Consider the following 21,824-nt stretch of genomic DNA (forward strand, 5'->3'; position numbering starts at 1 on the left):
GAAAAAAATGGCACCTAATTCATGGCAGCAATCCTTCCGGTTGTCTATTTGTTGTGTGTGAAGGTTAAGGATGGATGATCCGCCAAGCTAAAAGGACAACTCGGTCTAACCATACGTGGCGTATCGCCACCAACTTGTGCAGGAGTCGTTCACGATATCTAAATTCATTTTCTTTTGTCTTTTAACATTATAATTATATTAATGATGAAATGCCAACTAGATAATTGGGGGGGGTGCGTTTGCTCCAGTTAGGTCGTCGTTTAGCAGCAGATCGGCGTTAGTTGTCACCGAACCCCCACGTGACGAACCGTCAAGCTTTGTTGACGGCTTGTTCTTTCTCCGTCCGATGACACCCCCACCAACAACCACCGCCTTCTTTCCTATAAGCGTCATTTATGCGAGTTGTGTGTCCACTGCTCGAACCGCAAGAATCCCCCCTCCCCAACAACCGCCGTTACGCCCTGCAACCTTGGGATGGCTCGAGAACACAGCAACTCCGAGGAGGTACGCCCGATCGGAATCACGCTCTCCTTTCTTCTCTTGTCGTGATCTCCTGATCGATCGATGGATCGATCTTCTCTGTAGGTCGTTCTTGCAGCGGAGGTAGGGCATGCGCGGTTGATCACCTTGAACCGCCCTCGGCAGCTCAATGTCATCTCGTCCAGAGTGGTGTGCTTCCCGTTCGTGGTTTCTTTCGTTTGTTGACCGTGATCCGATCACGTCTGCTTCTTATGTTACGGACTGAGAAACATGGCGAAATCGATGGTTGCAGGTTTTTCTTCTGGCTCAGTTCTTGGAGAAGTGGGAGAAGGATGACGATTCCCAACTGGTCATTTTCAAGGTGTGTGCGGGGTCTGATTCATTTTCTCTTCGTTCGAGTCTTTCTCGCTCGGTTCCCGGTTGACGTGGTTTCTTCTGTGGTTGTCCTCTGTTTCTAGGGCGCCGGACGTGCCTTTTGTGCAGGTGGCGATCTGAAGATGTTCTACGAGGGGAGAAAAGGTTTGCAAATAGGAACGATAAGATCGAGCTTTTAACAGATTTGGTGCGATAATTTGCTTTCTTGTGCTGATGATAAAACATTGGGATGTTTTTGGCAGATGATTCCTGCCTTGAGGTGGTATACAGAATGTACTGGTTGTGTTATCACATCCACACGTATAAGAAACCCATGGTAATTGACCTTTTGCTTGGTTTTGGAAGAGAGGGAGCTTCCGCTTTGACTTAATTGACCTTCGGTTTCATGGAGCTATTCTTCGATTTGCCCAGGTTGCCCTCGCTAATGGAATAGTCATGGGCGGAGGTGCTTCTATGGTTGTCCCAACAAAAATTTCTGTCGTCACAGAGAAAACGGTGCGTATTAATTGATCTCCCCTCGGCGATGCTTACAATTTTTTTTATGATTGTAACCTTTTCTGTGTTGAATCCAAATCATAGAAAAAAAAAATTTGCTGACCCTGGAAGAGGGTAATCAGCTGTTATTTCTTTTCCGGCAGGTTTTTAGTGTGCCTGAAGCAAGCATCGGACTTCATACAGACTGCAGCTTTTCTTATATTCTTCCACGCCTTTCTGGATATTTGGGTGAGCTTCTAAGTTTCAGATGATGGTTCTCTGAATCAACCCCTTAACGTGCTGCGCTACTGTTGCGGGAGGGAGTGGAGGAGAGGAAGAAGGAAAAGAGAAAAAAACATGAGCTTTAGTTTATGTATATAATATATATAATCAGAGCCGATCGGACCGTCCGATTATGGTGATCGATATATTGACCGAGGGTCAGACCGATTAATACAAGTCTAACCATATGGAACTGGCCGGTTTAGCAAACCATGTCTTTGATAATTAGGGGGTTTTGGATTCCAAGAGCTACAACAAAAAGATTTAGCTGCGTTTTATTTGTTATTTTTCTAATTAATTGCATTTTATAGCTGTAGCTTTTATGTCTTTTAATTTTTCCGGTTTATGTTTCTCTGATAACCCATTGGTTTCTGGTTCCTGAGTGGATTTACAGGGGAGTTCTTGGCTTTAACTAGTGCAAGATTGAATGGGAAGGAAATGATTGCAGCAGGACTTGCAACACATTTTGTTCCATCAGAGGTAAAATATCAAAATAATTGTTTGTTCCCCTTGACATATTATGTTCAGGTCAACGCTTTGGTGTGCTGATTAATTTTTTTAAAATTTTATTGCTCATTTTTTTTCCTCCCTTCTTTGTGTTTCAAGTGTTCCTCAACCGTGGTGACCGTTCATATTTAGATGAAGAACACTGAAGGAATTTTGTGAAATGTTAATTGCAGAAATTGCATGAGCTAGAAAATTGTTTGGTGAACTTGAGCTCTACGGACGAGGATTCTATCAGAGCAATAGTGGAAGAATTTTCACTAAATGTTCAGCCTGATGAAGAAAGCATCTTGAACAAGTAAAGGCTCACAATCACTAGTGGTTCATATTTTTTTTCTAATCCTTGGAAAATATCTTAGATGTGGGCTTCTGTAGGCTATCAACAATTGATAAATGCTTCTGCGAGGAGTCTGTGGAAGAGATAATTAAATCATTTGTGAGTTTTCTTCAATTAATTGCTGCGTTAACCTCTTGATGCTCTCTTTATTAGTTGCTGCAGTGATCTCTTGGATGCCATATGGTATCTATAGGATCATATTCTGAATTGGAATTTCTGTTTTCTTATCTTAAATTTTATGAATTTGAAGATAATGAGGTGGATGTAAACTGCTTTCATCTTCGAGATGCAAATCTCGATGGAGTGAACACTGATTTTAACGTTTGCATACACGATAAATAAACTTCACTTCCAATAGCTAGGTTCATTTTGATGGTTAGCACATCTACGTGTTACAATGACGCGAACCTTGCCTCACCTTTTCTTTTGCAGGAAGCTGAGTCAAAAATGGACGGAAACGAATGGATCTCTCCTATTCTCAAAGGGCTAAAGAGATCTTCTCCCACTGGGTTGAAGATAACATTAAAATCCGTACTGAATCTTGCAACCTTCCTTATATATGCATTTCAATTACATGGATGGAATGTAGGGAAACATTAAAGCGCAGTCCACAAAATGATAATTCTGCATTTACGTATGGACAAGTTAACTTCTTAGGTGCCTATTTTTGCATTGAATTTGCACATTAATGCATGTAAATTAGGAGTGAAATTCGGTCTGATTGACAATAATATCAAGTGTAAAAATTTTGAGGTTTCCCTGACATGCTGCATGTTTATGTATTTGTGGTCTTGTATTGCAAAGCATTAGCAGAGAATTGGTTCTGGTTTCTTCTCCATCTTGACTTGATCCAACACTTAAAAGGGTCTTACTTGGCTACGTTGCATTTGCAGATTCGAGGAGGAAGAAAGCGAACTTTAGCTGAATGTCTAAAAAATGAATTCAGACTCACCATGAATCTGCTAAGATCAGTCATTTCTTCTGACGTTTACGAGGTACATATGTTCTGACCATTCCATGCCAAGCTTAGATTTCATATTTTAGTGGGAATGCGGAAAGAGAGGAGTCAAAAGACTATGTTATGGCGAGACAGTGGGGAACCATTCCATGCCAAGTTTAGATTTCATATTTTAGTGGGAACGCGGAAAGAGAGGAGTCGAAGACTATGTAATGGCGAGACTCAGTGGGAGACTTTAGTTCCCACGTTCCCAAAAGTAGTATGCAGCAGACAAAATTGATGACTTTTCTGATTGTTGTTGTATTTTTTTTCATTTTAATGGGGATTCCTCCTTAAGAGGAACTTTCAATAGAGACAGACTAGTAGATTGCTAGACGTCTCTTAGTTTGTGTTGACACGAAACTGATGGTTGATTCTTGTTTCCCTTTGTGTTTTTCTTTGGTTGGTAAGGGCATCAGAGCACTCAGCATCGATAAGGACAACGCCCCCAAGGTATCTCTCTCTCTCTTCTCTGCCTGACTATGCTAAGTAGTACTCGTCTTTCTGATGATGTATGGTGATGTAGTGGAATCCGTCGAGCTTCCAAGAAGTGAGCCGCGAGAAAGTTGACCTTGTTTTTGAACCATTTGCTGATGAACTGGAACTTCAGATACCGACCGATGAAAAGAGCAGGTCACCTTCCAACTTTGAACGCCAACCCCCCCCCTCAACTTCGTTTCTCGATTCCTGCCTGACGTATCATTTTACAGGTGGAGTGGGAAGTACGAGGACACGGTCTATCCAAGCCTGAAATGAGAGCCACAGCCACAGAATAGCCGGTGAAGGCATCGCTCCGCTTTTGTACCACAAATAAAGAATTCAAGATAGAATTTTATGCTCAGATGAATAGGTAATGTCGTCAGTGGTGGTGGTGTGTTTGGATGAAGTCCTTGTTGTACAACAATATTTTAATGCATCTACAATATGCTTGGAGCTGAATAAGAAGCGTCGGCAGTAGTAATGCGTGCCTGTATGTGCTGTTGTTTATTTAAGTGGACCATCATGAAGTCCTTGTTCCCCTAAACCAGACCTACAATATTTTAACGCATCAAAGATTTGGACGAATCAACATCTGTTGTAACAAATTGGCCGTGACTATCTCGGTCTCCTATTTTAGGCTGGTAATTGAATCTTATCATACCTGTTCCCCAGATCGATTTGTGGTCCACATCTTCAGGGATAGTAATTTACTATACTACAAAGCTGGTCAATAATTTAGCGTTAACAACACGCCCTCGTGCCAACAGATTACTAAATCCCTCCCTTTCGGGTCATCGAAAAGCCACGAAAGAGCTTTAGATGACTCCAGAGACCAACTAAACGGCACTATAGGAAGAGGGAAGGTCACACTGTGGAACAACTATCCATGAAGATTCTAGAACAAATGCCCCCAAAAAGAAGAAATACAACTGACCAAATCTCTCACAAACCAAGAAAAAAAAGAAAAAGAAAACAACACGTATCTTGGAGAAATATGATGATGAACAAATTGTTGATACACAAAACAAACCTACTCTCGTGAAATTGACATGCACAGAGGAGATGGATGGATGGATGGGCATCTGAGAGACTAAAAGCCACAAAGCATTAGACACAAAAGGCCTGCTTATAGACAACCGAATATATATTTTGAACCAAGAAAATAGAAAACAAGAAGTATCTTGGAAAAATATGATGATGAACAAATTGTTGCTGCTATACAAAGCAACCCTTCTCATGAGATGACCTGCACGCTGGTGATGGATGGGCATCTGAGAGACTAAAAACGACACAAAGGCGGGCTTATAGACACAAGAAGATGCCTGCTAGAAGTCCTTTGAAGCATAAGCCACAAGAAAAAGTCTTGTTAATATACTCCTTGAAATGATAATCGATCCCTCAAGGTGTCGAAAATGGATGATGCAGCAGCATTTTGAGCCAGAGTCAGCTTTAACCGGCCAAACAGTTCACTATCTTTAGCCTGAGAAGCAGCATCAGCAGCTTCCTTAGCCATGCCAATCCGTGCATATGCCTGCAAGTTAGGAATATCCTTTATCAAATAATACTAGTAAACCGATTCCAAATATCAAAGACGGCTGGTGCCGGACAATTAGAAAGTTTGGATAGATTATTTGCTACAAACCTCATTGCTGAGGCAAGATTGCATAACTCCATCAAGTTCATCTTAACAATATCATAAACCATATATACATGAAGTACCAATCTCTCAAGGCTAATGCACAATTCATTTTTATGCGGATATACAGTGATATAGCAGTGAATAGAAAAAAATAAAAAACTGTTTCTGCAAGGTTTGTCTGAGTAGAAAAAAACTTGAGTAAGGTTATTTACTAAAACACAAAATTAGCTAGAAACGACAAAAAAAAAAAAACCTCTGATCTTTCCCGAGGCTCTGTAAGTTTTGGAATGTACTTGATGGCTTCTGCTTTCTCATCAGCATCAATACATGCTTCCACAAAAGGTTTATAGCCTGTCAATTAAGATTAACAATAAAATATTAAGATTTAAACTTCTAATGATGCACAATATATGATGCATGTGGCTAATAAAGCAAAACAAGAGAAAGATCCCATTCACGTTTGGTGCAAAACCATTGTAAGCGTCTAACATTTCTAGGGATGGGTAATAAAACAAAACAAGAGAAAGATCCCATTCACGTTTGGTGCAAAACCATTGAAGCGCCTAACATTTCTAGGGATGGGTAATAAAACAAAACAAGAGAAAGATCCCATTAACATTTCTTGAGACCGCAATAAGCCAGAATGAAGTCATGAAGGATGGGTACAAGACATCTTACCGCCAGGTGGTCTCTTCTCCTTTGAAAATTTTTCAAGTGCATCCCAGTCTCTAACTGTGGCAAGCGCAAATGCTTTCAGCCAGTACCACCGCTTCTCAGAAACCTACAATATGATTTTCATAAAAGAACACACCAAAATACCATCCAAAGGTAAAATCCAAAATACCTTGAATTCTGTCCTCACTCGCATTGCCTCTCGATGGTTTCCCAGCACAATGCATGTTCGTATAGTATCACTGATGCTAGAATCAACAAATATTGCCTGTTTTGTGGAGACTTCTAAGTCGTGTTGCAGTCTTTCAAGAGATGGCAAGCAAAATGTTAGAGCAAAATATTCAGTAAGAACCAATCTTTACATATAAATCATACAGATGTTGATGGGATCAAACATCAGAAATTAAATTGCAAGACAATTTGAATCAAGTTCTCATATTCTAATAATTTATTGGTGGTTATTTCTGCAACTGAGGTCCCAATGCAAATTAGCGTCCAACATTGTGGTAAAGAAAATCCAATACAACTAAAAAGTTAGAAACAATGTATTAGCTAAAGAAAATTGTAGAAAAGGATGATTCCATGTCCTAACAAAACAGAAGTCATGAATCCCATTTTCGTAGGACATTGTTTACAAGCTAAAAACTAATTCTGCCCTACGTATGGTGATCCAAAAAAGAGTGGGTTCACCAGCAATCAAATGTACCACTTGTCAAAAAAAAAAAAAGCAGTTTAATAAAATCACCTTACCTTAACAACTTTGCATGTTCTTCAGCAGCTTTTGATTCAAAGTTATGTTCCTTTGTTTCAGAAAAAAGTTTTTGAGTTTGCTCAATAAGCCTTATCCGTGGACCGTGGAGGGGAGATCCTTTGCTTGCCATTGGATTCTTTTCTAACTTCCATGATTCCTTTAACAAAAGAAAAGCAACATCCTGCAAAGCCCAATTTCTACATATATAAAGACCATATACAATTAAATAGAAGGCCTCAGATAATTTTCAGGTTTCAAGGAGGACCGGCCAGTATAGATAGATATCTTCTAAATACTTGCAAACATAAAAAATCACATATACTCAAACCTCTTATCTACTAAAAGATTAAATTTTCTCACAGTTATGTAGATACAATTAATTATCAAGCAATTTTGACATCTCAAAATCCTGGATGAATTCTTTTAAGAAAACACAATAATTAATTTATAACTACCACAAGAAAACACAAGTCAATTTAGTGACAACAGCTGCATTATTACACAAACTGAACAGTAGTCTAGCATTCTGCCATAAAATAACTCTTAAAACCTCATCACACACTGAGGCCCATTTACAATATCTGATATATCCTCAATGTTCTCTAAGCAGAATTACGTGTGAACTATGCGTAAATTGATGTCACTTGAGTAGCATGAGAACAAATGATGGCCTCATAGTAAAGGGTATACGGCAACATATAGTGTTCTCTATTTACCAAAACTATTCAGCTGGCTGGTAAAAAAAATCAAGAAAATTAGGAGTCAAGCCAAAGAATCCACATTTTACAAGCTAGCAATGTTTTCTAATAACTCCAGTTACACTTGTCTTCTAAATTCCATATCGTTCGTCATCAATGAAAAACAGAGTCAAATACTATCAAGTATCAACTGCAATATAGCACATCAAATAAAAAGATTAAAAATACATCTACACATTTGTAGCCTAAAAAATGGTTTGGCAGATATAGAAGATTTAAATATATCAACCAGTTTTTTAAGATGTATTGATCACTTACTTGGAGTCGACCTGTGGAAAGAAAAAAATCCTTCAGGAACTCATGCTTATAATACCTACAAACACAGACACAAACATATGAATATTGACCAATATTCAACAACAGCTTGAAATGAAGCTACCCCCATATTTAGCTTTTCAAACTACCTTGAATATGATATAAATAAATCACGAGCTAAAGGTCTTGCATTTATCGTTCCAAAAAAATCCAAAGCCGGCTTCTGCAATACATGACATAAATTACAATTCACATAATGGGTATAGGCCCACAAACCAAATAGTTTACACAAACTAAATGCAATTTTAGTTTCAACAATAGCAATACCTTCTGCCAGATATGAAACAGAACAAGATAGACAAGGTCTGTATCACCACTTTCAATTGCCTTTACCAGGGCAGAATCCTCCTCTTCTATGCTTAGTAGTAAAGGAACCTGTTAAAAGTAGACACACAACTGCTAGTGTTATTTTTAGAAGTTCAAGGACAAAATTGTCAAAATACATTCTACCAGCAAAATGCTGAGCCTTGCATACGCCACCAATGCATGAATAACAAATGGCTAGTTCTGTGCATCAGATACCACACACATAAATACTTGAGAAATTTCTAGATATTTGTGAGTCACAACAAATTGACTTAAGTGGCCAAACTAGAGCCTGCTTACAAAATTTACAATGTAAGCATTATCTAAAGTAAAACAGTGTCTGAAGTATCCAAGATGCTGAGAAGTTCTCTAAAACAATAATGTTCAAATAGAACAAGCATATTCTGTCAAACTATTATAACAAAAGAAAGACATAGTTAACTCTTAACACATGTGGTGTCATTGAAACTAATTTTTATCTGAACTGCAAGTTTATTGCTACCTTTTAGCTGACAGTTACTGAGAATGGATCTGTAACATGTGAACAGCAAACTCTAAATTAACTAAAATATCAGGAAACATGTAGAGAGGCAAGATGAAAAACAACTATACTATCAAAATCCAAGGAATCATCTCAAAAGTTCCCAGATTTTGTTAATCTCTGAAAAGTTGCCACAACATTAAGTGCAGTTATCTGTCAAAGAAACCAAATTATTCACACAAACCACATGGAAGAACTGAAGTTAAGCAATTTAACATGCCTGCTTGGAAGAATGTGGCTCATGATCAACAATCATTGCAGCTAACTTTCGGCGCCCACTGTTGTCTGCATGAGCAGCAATCGCAGCATAAGATATGCCTTTGCATAATTTTAGCTGCAACACAAATGCCAGGTTGACCGGTGAGACACACTGTAAACAGTTAAGTTAGTAGATTCTCTGATGTATCAGAACACAAACCTTGTCAAGCAAGATTTCCAGAAGAGCAGAGTCTTGAATAGCTGGTGAAGCGGTTATCTTTGCACATGCCCAGTGCATTATAACCACCTCCTAAATCAATATCACAAGAAAAGGACGTTAACATGAGCAATAACAGCCTTTTATATCCACTATGGCATATGAAGTAACCAGTTTCCCATGATAGATAATTAGCACCATATTTCATTATCATCTTTTATTCTCCTTTAATATCAAATGGTCATCTATCTTTGAAAAATATGAATGTACCTTGTAGAACTTAATAACCAGGCAGGTCCTTAGGAGGCATCCAATAAACGATGGGTAGAAAATTAATCATTTTATAGATTGACAAATTAATGGACTAATTATGAATGGAATATTCAAGAAAAGATGAAATTCGCTACTACAAGCTTCAGCATATTTAGTTCCAATAACTTCAAATATAAAAGTAAATTCCTCAACAAATTCATTATTAGGCATCAGCTGACAAGTATATAAAACAAACATCAAAAAGTCATATGGATAAAGAGGACTACCGGATTTAAGTTAAGGTACTCAGAAATTCGCAAAGCCACAAGATGGTGGTTGGCATTGATCAACCGCCCAATCAATACTGGTGCAGTAAGCAACTGAGTAAAGAATATTTTGAGGTTAACTCAACTTAATAAAAAAAAGGGTCCAACAATTAATTGCAGTCATCAAAAGAAATAAGACCTTGTATTGTTGAATGCTAAGGGGGATACCAATCTCATGGTTGCGAACAGCATTTAGTACTCGTAGTATTTTGCACATTTCTTGAAAATGGTCTCGTGGAAACTGACTGCCAAAGCCAACTGGATATCATTGCCAAGATAAAAATCAGAAAATAAGTTGTTCTTTAGAAACAAAAAGGCGACTACCACAAAATTTCATGGGTTGCCACGACCTTTGATGTTTTAAATCTAATAAACCAACCAAAAAATTGAACAGAAGATGACTTTTAGTCTTTGTAAGTCAAGGAAAATGATCACACAGAAAAACAGTGTCTGGTAATGTTATTGAGATATATGTTCTGATTGTGGCACTTGGTAGGACCGGTAAATACTAAGTATGGTTGAGACGTATTCAAAACCTTGAATAGTAAGATGGTTGTCAAGATGCAACTGTGAGAAACTATTATATACTTCAACATTTCTAGGGCATATAGACCAAAACAAGTACAGAAAAAAGGCATAAAGCATAGGTGACATCAACCGCTTACATCAAAAGAATATAAGTAGGTACAAAACTCCTTTACTTTAAAGTTACTGAATGACAACCATAAATGCAATAAGGTTCCTTAGTCTGTAGTTTATTAAATTAATTAAAATTCCAAACCAATAACCAAAGTTCTATTACATTATTGGCCAGAGAGAGGAAGAAGATGTTAAGTAAAATTTAGTTAATACAATTATGACTATAAATATAAAAGTATTCTGCATAAATCTGCCTATCAGTGTACAGGATGAGTAAATATTTAAGGAATTTTCAGCCTCTGTTACGTATAGAGCTACTATGCAAAACTGATCAAGAATTATAATAAGTTACATCCATAATCTAAGATAATAATGAACCAACAGAGTAGAAAACAGAGTGCAGAAATTTAAAAATGCATGCTGACAAACTGATGATAACAATAACAACATTACCAAAGCTCAACTGAACCATTTAAACAATTCACAAAAACATAGACAAAAAAAAAGCAGTAAACTGATCGCAGAAATATCCATCTATAGCATTTCATGTCTTCCTTTTGCCAAAAGAGTGCTGATTTATGTGATAACCAACCTGCAAAAGGCCCGACCATAGCTAGCAGCTCTCAGCAGTGTCCGTTGGCGTGAAACATCAAATTCATGCCCAGCAGCATCTATACAAGTCTCAACTGCCTCAGCCAGAGAGGATCGGATCAATCGTAAGTTTTCATCAGCCTGTCAAGTGACACCAGATAAATAATAAGTAATAGGATCACTTCCCCAAATTGAACAGTAATTCTAGCAAATATTACTCTGACAGAGAGTAGCCTCATAATAACGCAAAGCAAGGGTGAAGCCACATTATTTCACGAACCAGTCTCTATGACAAAATCTAATAACCACAAACTTCAAAAAATAACAGCAACAACCTCAAAGTTGAATTCCTTGTCGACTCTTCAATATAAAAAAACTAAAACTAAAACATGATTCAACTAACTTTTTGAATCATGCCTTTTCTTTCAGCAAAGCTTTATTTAAAAGTGGCTTTTCTACTTTTAAAAGTATGGAGATATATTTAAGAAACAACAGAGTAGCTGGTGGGTTACTAAGTCAATCCTAATCTACTTCTGGAATGCTCATAGGCAGGGCCAGGGAAGCAATAAAACCAGAAAGTCAAACTTAAAAAGTAGAAGTCCAATTATGATGGATAATTAAGCACACTACTGAACCGCATTTTAGCCCAAATGAATGCTTAGCCTCAATTTTGATGTGCATAAGTCAGCTCAAAAAGCAGAAAATAGCATAAACATAATACGTAAAGATGAATTAAGAGATTGACAGTGAAACCTGAAGGTTTAGAAAAGGTGCTAAAGGACAAAAAAGTTAAAAATGAGTAAAATCATGAAAATTAGAGAGAAATGTGCTCAGGGTGACATGGCCTTGTAGATCCCATTTAGTTAACAAGTATTCATTTTACTCCAGTCTTACCTTGGACAAAGAACATCCTAAATGTAGACTCGTCAAAAACTTTCATGATAATTAGTATTGAAAAAGGATAAGGTTTTTTCCTTTGTTAACATAATATCACAAATCCCATCAAAAGGCTTTCCTTTGTTAACTTATAATATTAAAAATCCTATCAACAGAAAAAAAAAAAAAAACCCCAACCCAATCCAAGCATAAAGTAGGACTATGTTATTTAATTATAATAAGAATAGAATCCAAAATCATATTACAAAAAATAACGATGTGCCTTAAGCATTTTAATTATGATGAGACTCATTCATGACAGTTGGTCTCTAAACAAGTTCATGTTATAAGGATGAAAATGGTCAGAAAGTCTAGGTCTAATCGCAAAGCAAACAAATGGGCAAGAGACAAGATACCTTTGCCAAAGCTAACCTAGTAGATATAGAAAGCAGCAGCATTAAAAGGAAAATAACATCAAGATCACCATCATTACAAAATAAACCAAAGAATCTCAGGTACTCAATAATATAATATATAGCAAAACAGAATGTGCAATGAAATCCCACAGTCCAATTTGCAAACATGAAGCAGTAATCATGTGTTGATTTCACAAAATGAAAAATCTTAACATATCAGGTACGAGTCCAAAAGAAATACAAAGAACACTCAAATTATAAAAGCAGGAAATCGGGCAAGAACCAAAACATGTAATCAACTGGATGGATAACAAAACATGACAAAATACTTCCAATATGTTGAAAAACTTAGCAAGATACCTTAGAACTGCATCTATCAAAGTGCTCCAAAGCATCATATAGCAAAGCTGCTGGCAATGTGCTACCAACTTGAAAGATAGAAACAGTAGAGTCAGGAACTCGTTGTAGGAACTCCATGCTTGAATTTGAAAGAAGTCTCACTCCATCACACTCAGGAATGAGTCTTATCGGTTCATCATACAAATAGCTCACTGGATGTCCATGAGGGCCCACCATAAGAAGCTCTCTTTCATCCCAATAGAGTAGCACACTGTCCAACCCGCACCAAGATATCTGTTCTGGAGGTAAGGCAGACTGCAAAAGAGGTTTAATATCTGTAATGAAATATTACCAAGCATGTAACACGAATGAAAGTTGCCTCATTAGCAAACGTATGGTTGAAATTTGAAGCATATACATTCTTTCTTTCTCTCTTTCCTTTCCTATAACATTTGCTTACTTTTAAAAGTTGCCTACAACCATAGATGGATATCTTCAATGAGAAGAAATAAACAACAAAAGAGTATGCCCACCTCAAGTATTCTAAGCTTGTTAATGGAGATGTGGAATGATATAAAGACTGGAACCCAAATAAGGCAGCAGGGAAAAAGGAACTTTATATGAATATGTATGTCATGTATAGGATTCCTGCAAGATGTTCAATGTTCCATTGTGAAAAGTGGGTAAATGTGGAAGTGTTTATTTACACATGGATAGCATGTAGGCACATTTAATTTGTATTTCATGATTGTGAGGGCGGGCCTTGGCACGATGATTCGTACATTGACCCTTCCCTAGATGCCACAATGACAGAAGACTCTACAGTCTACACTGGGGGTACATCTGGTATTTCACAGTTTTGACATTTCTTTAAAAAGCATTACAAACTACAAATTCTGTTTAAAAGCATGTCAAACTCTGAAATACCACTGATCCTATATATAACTACCAGAAAGAGCCTGATATACAGAATAAACAGAACTCATTGAACAAAATTAATCTATTGAACTAAAGAACCTGACAAGCTCCAGGAAAAACCTACCGCCCTCCAAAACAAAACATGCATGTTGTTCTCTAAGTTCAGATTGTAGGAAGTCCCCTCCTTAAAACACAGGACCATGTATGTATGAGAATTATAGGTCAATGTAAGGATGCCAAGGTGTGGCTTGCCACAATTCCATTACCCATGTTAGAATAAGAACAAATAAATGATGTTAGTGTTGATACAAATTCCTCTATTAGAAATTTAGAATGCAATGCAAAAAATAGAACTTAATAACAAATATATCAAAACTAAAATTTTATAGGAAATATGTCAAAGGATATGCCATGATTGGTCGAACTATTTGACAAGGGCATTTAAAGGGACAACTAAAGTAAATGCTTCAAGTGATTTGTAGGTTTGCCCTTGGTGCTTATGACTGCTACAAAACATGAAAGCTAGAACTAGGAAAAAGTGAAGCAAGAATGTTGACCTATTAAAGTTGTCTTTTTGAGAACCAAAAATCATTAACTTGGCACAACACCATATCTCTTATGAGACCCTCTATCCTGAGAGATTCAACTGGATATCTACCTAATACACAAGTCCAAAATAATAAGAACAAAGACATAAGATTCTAAAGAAGTCTGAATTTAGAATTTGCTGCCCATAAGAAACAATTTAAGTATTTCTAGAGTAACTAGGGTCTTACTGAACGTCCTAATGATTCAAAAGCATCCTGACAAAGTATGTGAATAAACTAGGACTCATCTCATTAATTCTACTCAATAATGATTCCAAACCAACAAGTAGAAGAGTTGCCTAAAAAAATATAATGAACTTCAAATCTCCAGGAAAAGAAAGAACAAATGAAAAGCCTCATTCGAATTAAATGGTTTGATCTAGATACTAGATGACACAAAAGTAAACCTAATATGACGCCCAAACCTAGGGTAGTACTAGTTCTGATACTATCTTCAGAATGCTAGGCCACGTCAAGATTAAAATATGATGCTGTCTTCAGAATGAAGAAGGATGGATTTCTTGTTATATGCTGATACAGTTACAATAGCAATCCGATCACAGGTTCAGAAATGGGGTTGTACTAGTTCTGAATCCTTGACTAGAATAATGACAGATGCGTATGCTACAGAGAAATAAGGAAGATGGTCAGAGCACAAACATCAACTGACCTCGCAGGTGTATTCAAAGATGATTTTGGAGAAATCCGTCAAAATGACCAGAAGCCGGCCATCATGTGTGAATGTTGCGAGATACTTCCCATTCTGAGAGACAGCCATTTTCTGGAAAGGCCCAACTCCGACCCCCAGCTGCTGCACCCCGTCCTCCTCCACCAGCAGCACGTGATCCCCCACCCCGAGCAGCACCTCCACGTTCCCGGACATCGTGTATTGCGGATCGATCACCGCCACGCACAGCGGATACTCATCGATCCCTGGATCAGAGAGCCTGCACGGCACCGGATTCTTGAAGTCGGGGACGCAGAAGATCAGGAACCCCTCGGTGATGCACACCATGCCGTTCCCCCAAAAGACGCAATCCACGACGCCCTGCTCGAAACATTCCTTCCCCATGGAGAACTGGGGGGCGCAGAGCTCGGCGTGGACGTTATAGCGGTAGACGGTGCCGTCCTGGACAACGCAGACGAGGACCTGATCATCGGTCCAGGCCATGCCGACAAGGCGGCCGCCTGGGCGGTCCCAGATGGCGGAGGCGAGGGCGCGACCGGCGGCGTTGAAGATGAGGAGCTTGCGGCGGGCGGACTCGGCGTAGAGCTGGACAATCTTGGAATCGTCGCGGATGGCCGCGACGGGGCCGCCAAAGGGTGCAGCGGCGATACGGTGGCGGGAGAGGTCGATGCGGCCCCACTGCATCGTGTAGATGGTTAGCTTGCGGTAGAAGCGGTTGTAGAGGAGCTGCCACTCCCCGGCAACGGAGACGGACGTCATGGCTGGGGTTCCGGCCAAGCGGATCGGCGGAAAACCCTAGATCGTAGATCTCTCTCGAAGAGGAAGAGAAGTTGGGTAAGAGGGGCCAAGGAAAAGGACGCCAAGAATAGACTCTCTCTCTCTCTCTCTCCTTGTGGCGCTAGAAGCCTTGGAAAGCCGAGAAGCCGAACCCACACAGCTGCGCGACATCGAGACCGGGTCGATGCTTCGCTATAAAAGGCTGGCTTGGCCCGACATTTCCGTTTACATCTCGGGTTAGAGAAATGGATTTTCTACATCTCATTCACGGTGACTAATTTTGATCCGATATGAGATTATCGGATTCGGATTATTCTCTTAATTAATCCTGATCCGACGTTTCGATCCGAAATGACATTAGCGGATCCGGGTTATGTTTGCATGAAGCCAAGCTCCTCCTCGTTCTTCATGTTCGCGCCAACCTTCCTCCTCTTTCCTCGACTCCACCCTCTCAGCAATCTCCCCTTCGTTCTTGACTGTTTCTTGTTCATGGGGAGCCGGAGAAGGTGTGGCCCAAGGAAGTATAGGAGCTGGTGGAAGGAGACTGGGCGTGGTATCCTTGCGGTAACTGTTATTTGCCTCCATTTGTTCATCCCTCCTCCTGCTTTACCTGTTTCTTTTGTTGGTGTTGAACAGAATTGTGCTCCTTAAGAATTTCCTATTACTCCCTGAGCGTTGTTTATGCCTAAGTAAAACAGGGCAAGAAGTTATGTTAAATCTTGGCGCTAAAATGTGAAAGTTTAGTGGTTGTTAGTAATGCATGCCAACTGTTCGATCTTATGTTTACCTCTTTAAATGATTCTACGGACTTGTGGAGAGGATTGTGTTGGAATGATTGCGAATGCGTGAAATCACAATAACAGAATCTTCAGATACAATGTAATTGCTTTCACTTTACTTGGGAACGTGCCGCATATGTACCCACGCATACGATGGAAATAAAAAGCTGCCTGTATAGGCTGCTTATCATTTACAGCTCTCAACTGGATACTGGAAATATATAGAACTGAAGCATATGAATAAATAAAAATTACCCCTTCTAATTCATAGATAAGGAACTCTTAATTGTTCTTTTAACAAGTTTTTATTTTTATTGTATTCCTGTATGCTTCTCGATTTATCATATCTTGCCCTTTATTTTACTCTCGGGAATTATTTTCTTCTGTTGATTACTCTCTTGGGAGACAGTCTAAACTTGGGCTGATTCTTCTTCCCTGTGAGAGAATTTTTGTTAATAACATAATTAGCATGTCACTTTGCTTATCACAATGTTCTATAATGTGGCACTTTTATGCAATGCATATGTGGCATTAAGCTATAATTAGTTTTTAGTGACAATCCCAAATATATCTATATATAATTAAGCATCAAATAGTAAATACATGATCAATTTAAAACAATAAATAACAAACAGTAACCTATTTACAGAGCAACAATCCATTCAAGATTTCAAGTATGACATGATATCTGTTCCACTTTAAGAGTCTGGGCAAGTCTAAAGCAATAAGAAATTGTCAAATGCCTAGGATATTAATGATATATTATTATGGTCCATAATCGATGCGATAGTGTAGTGGTAATAGTTTCCTTGAGAACTTTGTAAAAGAAGGAAAAGAGTGAAGCATGCACTGTTTGCATATTTTGCCTCTGTGGACTATCTGTGTTTTTTTTATTTTTTCCCCCTTTATTACTGTAAAATATTATTACAAATTTTACTTCATTTGTGGTTATGGAGTGAGACCCCCGATGACTTGCGCCTTTTAAGCATACAAAAGGCTTTTTTGCATTTGCTTTCATTCTCACTCAGGTTATCAAAAGATTGTGAATTGAGTACATGTCTCTGTCTGGGCAAAGGCTATGTCATTAAATATTCTTACCAGATTCCTCTTTAGCTTGACCTCCTTTCTTTACAGCAAAACAGGCAACCACTCCCATGGTTTTCTCAGGAGAAAGCAGTGAGATGAGATCCTTGAGAACTTGCACCCAGAACAAGTGATGCTGATGGTTGTTAATAAGGAACCCAGATCATCATTATGCTTCAGATGAACTCTTGCCTCTGCAATTATCTTACAATCGATTATATGCTACAATGGTCTTGTCTAACTCTTAATTAACTTCCAGGAGAAGAAGGTGCGATAAAGGCATGTGGATTATACATGGAAGTCAAGCATGTGGGCTGTCATCTTCAGCACTGCAAGAAAGGTATGTAGTGGGGTCTCTTGTGTTCAAGTGATAAGGTTGACATTTGTTTAGCTCGAGAAAGATCATAGGAGGTTGGTGGATTTATAGCTGTTCTCCTGCCTTCTTCCTCTTGTCATCATTAGGCTTCTAGATATTGAGTGTTGGTCTAAAGGCAAATCCTGCATGGAATAACGTCTGAGATTTGTTTCATTCCTCATATGAATATTATATTTGTAGAATCACACAAGTTGTAGTTTAGCTGCTCTTTTTGCCTTCTAATGCCTTCTTCCATCATCATCGGCCATCCTCTCAATAGGCACTAAGAGGGCAAGGTTTAGAGAGTGTAAGCTAAAGTGTATTTGGGATACAAACACTGTAGCATTCTTTAAGTTCTCTGTTATTTCATCATACTCATGATCATGATTGATTGCATGGATTTCTAACAAAAAGCTATTCAATAAAGAATTTGTAAGCAGAGCATTCATGCACTGAAGTTTGAGGACCCCATTCCTGACATGGTAATAGTTTTGTCTCCTGAGGTTTGACCACCTTGAAGGTGATATTTCAATAAGAGCACAATTAGAAACACAGCCAATGATGGAGTCAGAAATCCATGTAAGCACTTCATTACAATCTTTCCCACTATATAATCTTCCATAGGAAAGAATAATTCTTAGTGGTGGGTGGTACCCTCACAGAATTTTTATCTAGAATTCCTAAGGTACATGGATTCTAAGCTGCTCAGCCACAAAGATGCAGCACTTACAACATCTTGACATCACCAGAATATTAGACTCTTATGAGGCAACTACTTAGAGATAAAAGTTCCAAAGGAGCATGATACTTGAGCACTACTTGGTAGTGTGGACTGTCAGAAGAGGAACAGATCACGATTCATTTCCCTGCAACCCACCACCAGCCACTTCCACTTGCATTTGTGTTGATTCTGTTTGACATATAATAGATTTTGAGAAACAGTATCAAGCTTTTTTTTTTCTGTGCTTCCTGCTGCCACTCAACAGACCTAACCATTGTACCGAAAAGATGCACAAGTTGGCATTTGAGTTTCTTACTCCAACCCCACATGAACTTTATTGATATGCATTCAAAAAGTCGTTCATATCATTACCACCCAACCATCTCTAGCCAGTATAGAGATATCTTACAGGTTCTTCACCTTTGAGATTCCTTTATTGACCTTCACGCCAGCTTGATATACTGCAGTTGCTCACTGAGAACTAAAAGGTTTCAAATGTTATTGTAGAGACCTAAGAATGCATCTGAAGTGAGGGATTTCTTGCAAGAGGAAACTATCTGATTTGTTGATCTGAAAGGGAGGAAGAAGGGAAAGAGATTGGCTTTGCTTGCAGTGCTGGTCTTTGAAGCTGCAAACATCCATTATATATGTCTGTGTTGTGTTCTCTGCAGAATCCATGTAGGTCTTTGTTTTGCTGCTTTATCTTTTTCTTCGCAAGTAAGCCTTCTACGGTCTGTCTGCACCAAGGACAAGGTCGATAGGAATTCCAGGAGCAGAGTGCATTCTTCCTCCTTGCTCTATCAAGGAAACAGGAAATGTTAGCTTCAGGAAGACATGCAATTGTTATGGTGCTTGGAAGTTCCATGGCTGCTTCTCTTCTTCCATCCCTGGGATCATCCAGAGAGACACCCAAATTGGTTCAAACCTACAGGATCAGCCAGCCGAATCCTCTCCAGGTATGCCATGACACTCCTCTTGTTTCCGGCCAAACAGAAAATGAAGACACACTCGGCTCATCCATCTTCTTTGCCATTTGTGCAGCTGACACCTGAACTCTCATTCCAGATCGGAGTTCATGCATTCCTGCTCTGGGCTTCGGTTGGTTTCTTAATGCCTGTTGGAATCATCATCATTAGGATGTCGCACAGAGTTGAATGCATCAAAAGTCTCAAGGTTCTGTTCTATGCCCACCTCATTGTTCAGGTGAGCAAACAAACTGTTCTCCCAGACGCTGAATTACCAAAGAAATAAAAAGTTCAACATATTGCACTGACAGATTATGGCAATCCTGTTGGCTACTGCTGCAGCAGTTCTATCACTGATCAACTTTGAGAACTCCTTCGACAATACCCATCAGCGGATAGGGTTAGCAGTATATGCTTTCATTTGGATACAACCGATCATAGCCTTCTTCAGGCCTCACAGGTGCGTGTGTATGTACGTATGTATACCATTCTCGCCCAATCTCAAAGCTTAGCAGCTGTGCAAGTGGATCACGTTACGTAGATGAGGATGATTTCTTCTCAGGGGCATAAAGATGAGGAGCGCCTGGTACTTCGTGCATTGGCTGCTTGGGACTGGAGTTTGTGTACTGGGCATCGCGAACGTCTACGTCGGCTTACATGCCTTCCATGAGAGGACCTCGAGGAGTGTGAGACCGTGGGTTGTCCTGTTCACTACAGAGGTCTCCCTCTTTGCCTTCATCTATCTCATTCAAGGCAAGTGGGATCATATGACGAAGGAAGGAGCGATTCTGGTTGAGCAGGTCGCCCCCAGCGGCCATTTGACCTCTCCAAGTAGCAACCAGAAAGAGCTGACAGTGGCGTCTTAGGATGTTGAGAGTTCTCATTTGTTTTTAGAGGCCTTTGTTCCGTCGCGTTTCTTCTGTCGATGTTCTACGCAATGCCACATCAATGTAGAGCGACAACTCATACACCCGTGCGATAGTGTGTGCAGAGAAGGCGTTCGAGAGCGAGCCTGTTAGAACTGCGGATGTGGTAGTGTGATGTCGATAACATTTAACATATTTTGTTCGGCCACCGCTTGATCTTTCACCTTAACAGACAGTGGTTGTTGAAATGGAAGTCGAGCAAAGCCACAGGGGATACTTATTGATGAGAAACGGCACAAAAGAAAATATGTCAATTGCTCGAACAAGTCTCGTGCAATTTCCACAGTCCAGAGGCATTACCTTCTTGTGCATTCACTATGCGTGCTTTCCGTTGAGTCTCTCGATGACGGTGATCAGGCCCTGTCCGCCCATCTTCCCATCCCCGTTAGCCACCATCGCCAGATACAGTTGCTGGCACAAGGCCGCCCCGGGCAACACCACGCCCTTCCCTGTCTCCTCTTCCCCACCGTCCTCTCCTCCTCTCAACCCCATCCCCAAATCCTTCACCATGTACTCTGCGAAACCCCCCGGTGCGAAGTCCCGCCTCGCCATCCTCTCCCCGAAGATCTCCATCGCCCGCGACCCTGCCGCGCCGGCCCGCACCGCGTCCAAGAACCGCGGCACGTCCAGCCCCGCCCTCCCCGCGAACACTATCGCCTCGCTGAGCCCCAGGATGGTGCCACCGATCGTGATCTGATTCGCGATCTTGCTGCTCTGCCCGCTTCCCGCCGGCCCCATCCACGTCGCCCTCCCGAGCGCCTCGAACAGCGGCGACAGCCAGTGGACCACCCCCTCGTCGCCCCCGGCCAGGATCGCCAGCGTCCCGTCCCTCGCCCCGACGTCCCCGCCCGAGACCGGCGCGTCCACGGCCCAGCACCCCCTGGCCCGCGCCGCCGCCGCAACCTCGCGCGCGAGGGCCGGGTCGCTGCTGGTGCAGTCTACGAGGACGCCGCCGGGCGGGATGGCTGCGAGGGCGCCGGAGGCGGGGTCGAGGAGGGCCTCGCGGACGTCGGAGGGGTGACCGACCATGGTGAACAGCACGTCGGCGGAGCGGGCGGCATCGGCCGGCGAGGGAACGAGGTGGGCGCCGAGGCGGCGGAGGTGGTCGGCCTTGGAGGGGGTGCGGGCGTAGATGGCAACGGCGTAGCCGGCGGTCCGGAGGCGGGCGGCCATGGCGGCGCCCATGACCCCGGCGCCGATCCAGCCGACACGTGTCACGCCTGGTCCGATCGGTCGCGGATAGCCCCTGCCCTCTTCCAT

General features: G+C 40.6%; 4 protein-coding genes across 10 annotated transcripts; 2 read left to right on the forward strand and 2 right to left on the reverse strand.

Moving 5' to 3' along the window:
* The first annotated feature begins 347 nt into the window (after positions 1–347).
* On the forward strand, positions 348–4,518 carry LOC103997116 (3-hydroxyisobutyryl-CoA hydrolase-like protein 5). The gene is made up of 15 exons (XM_009418261.3): positions 348–504; positions 586–669; positions 773–841; positions 939–999; positions 1,098–1,171; positions 1,267–1,350; positions 1,494–1,578; positions 2,006–2,091; positions 2,292–2,413; positions 2,491–2,551; positions 2,885–2,983; positions 3,346–3,447; positions 3,861–3,902; positions 3,976–4,082; positions 4,160–4,518. Exons 1-15 carry the CDS (start codon positions 475–477, stop codon positions 4,203–4,205), a joined length of 1,152 nt encoding a protein of 383 aa, XP_009416536.2. The 5' UTR covers positions 348–474; the 3' UTR covers positions 4,206–4,518.
* Positions 4,519–5,036: 518 nt separating this feature from the next.
* LOC103997117 (protein VACUOLELESS1) lies at positions 5,037–15,897 on the reverse strand. 2 transcript variants are annotated; one of them, XM_018818370.2, is made up of 16 exons: positions 14,941–15,897; positions 13,808–13,867; positions 12,787–13,080; positions 11,136–11,275; positions 10,044–10,149; positions 9,866–9,958; positions 9,330–9,419; positions 9,132–9,245; positions 8,332–8,439; positions 8,154–8,227; positions 8,008–8,062; positions 6,991–7,172; positions 6,413–6,542; positions 6,247–6,349; positions 5,822–5,919; positions 5,037–5,460 (listed from the first exon to the last, which is right to left on the reverse strand). In XM_018818370.2, exons 1-16 carry the CDS (start codon positions 15,715–15,717, stop codon positions 5,296–5,298), a joined length of 2,589 nt encoding a protein of 862 aa, XP_018673915.1. In that variant the 5' UTR covers positions 15,718–15,897; the 3' UTR covers positions 5,037–5,295. The 2 variants fall into 2 exon arrangements, with proteins under 2 accessions (XP_018673915.1, XP_009416537.1); XM_009418262.3 differs by lacking the exon at positions 13,808–13,867 and having other exon boundaries at positions 14,941–15,896.
* A 98-nt stretch (positions 15,898–15,995) lies between these two features.
* LOC103997120 (cytochrome b561 domain-containing protein At2g30890-like) lies at positions 15,996–20,733 on the forward strand. Of its 6 annotated transcripts, XM_065082153.1 has the most exons (6): positions 15,996–16,299; positions 17,649–17,739; positions 17,857–17,937; positions 19,181–19,876; positions 19,950–20,110; positions 20,201–20,733. In XM_065082153.1, exons 4-6 carry the CDS (start codon positions 19,508–19,510, stop codon positions 20,502–20,504), a joined length of 834 nt encoding a protein of 277 aa, XP_064938225.1. In that variant the 5' UTR covers positions 15,996–16,299; positions 17,649–17,739; positions 17,857–17,937; positions 19,181–19,507; the 3' UTR covers positions 20,505–20,733. The 6 variants fall into 6 exon arrangements, with proteins under 6 accessions (XP_064938225.1, XP_064938227.1, XP_064938224.1 ...); XM_065082155.1 differs by having other exon boundaries at positions 17,649–19,629; positions 19,715–19,876; XM_065082152.1 differs by having other exon boundaries at positions 17,649–17,937.
* Positions 20,734–20,758: 25 nt separating this feature from the next.
* Positions 20,759–21,824, reverse strand: LOC103997119 (probable 3-hydroxyisobutyrate dehydrogenase-like 2, mitochondrial). Its single transcript, XM_009418263.3, has one exon. It carries the CDS (start codon positions 21,822–21,824, stop codon positions 20,880–20,882), a length of 945 nt encoding a protein of 314 aa, XP_009416538.2. The 3' UTR covers positions 20,759–20,879.

This window comes from Musa acuminata, chromosome BXJ1-9, assembly GCF_036884655.1.
Source record: "Musa acuminata AAA Group cultivar baxijiao chromosome BXJ1-9, Cavendish_Baxijiao_AAA, whole genome shotgun sequence".
In the NCBI taxonomy this organism is placed as follows: domain Eukaryota; kingdom Viridiplantae; phylum Streptophyta; class Magnoliopsida; order Zingiberales; family Musaceae; genus Musa; species Musa acuminata.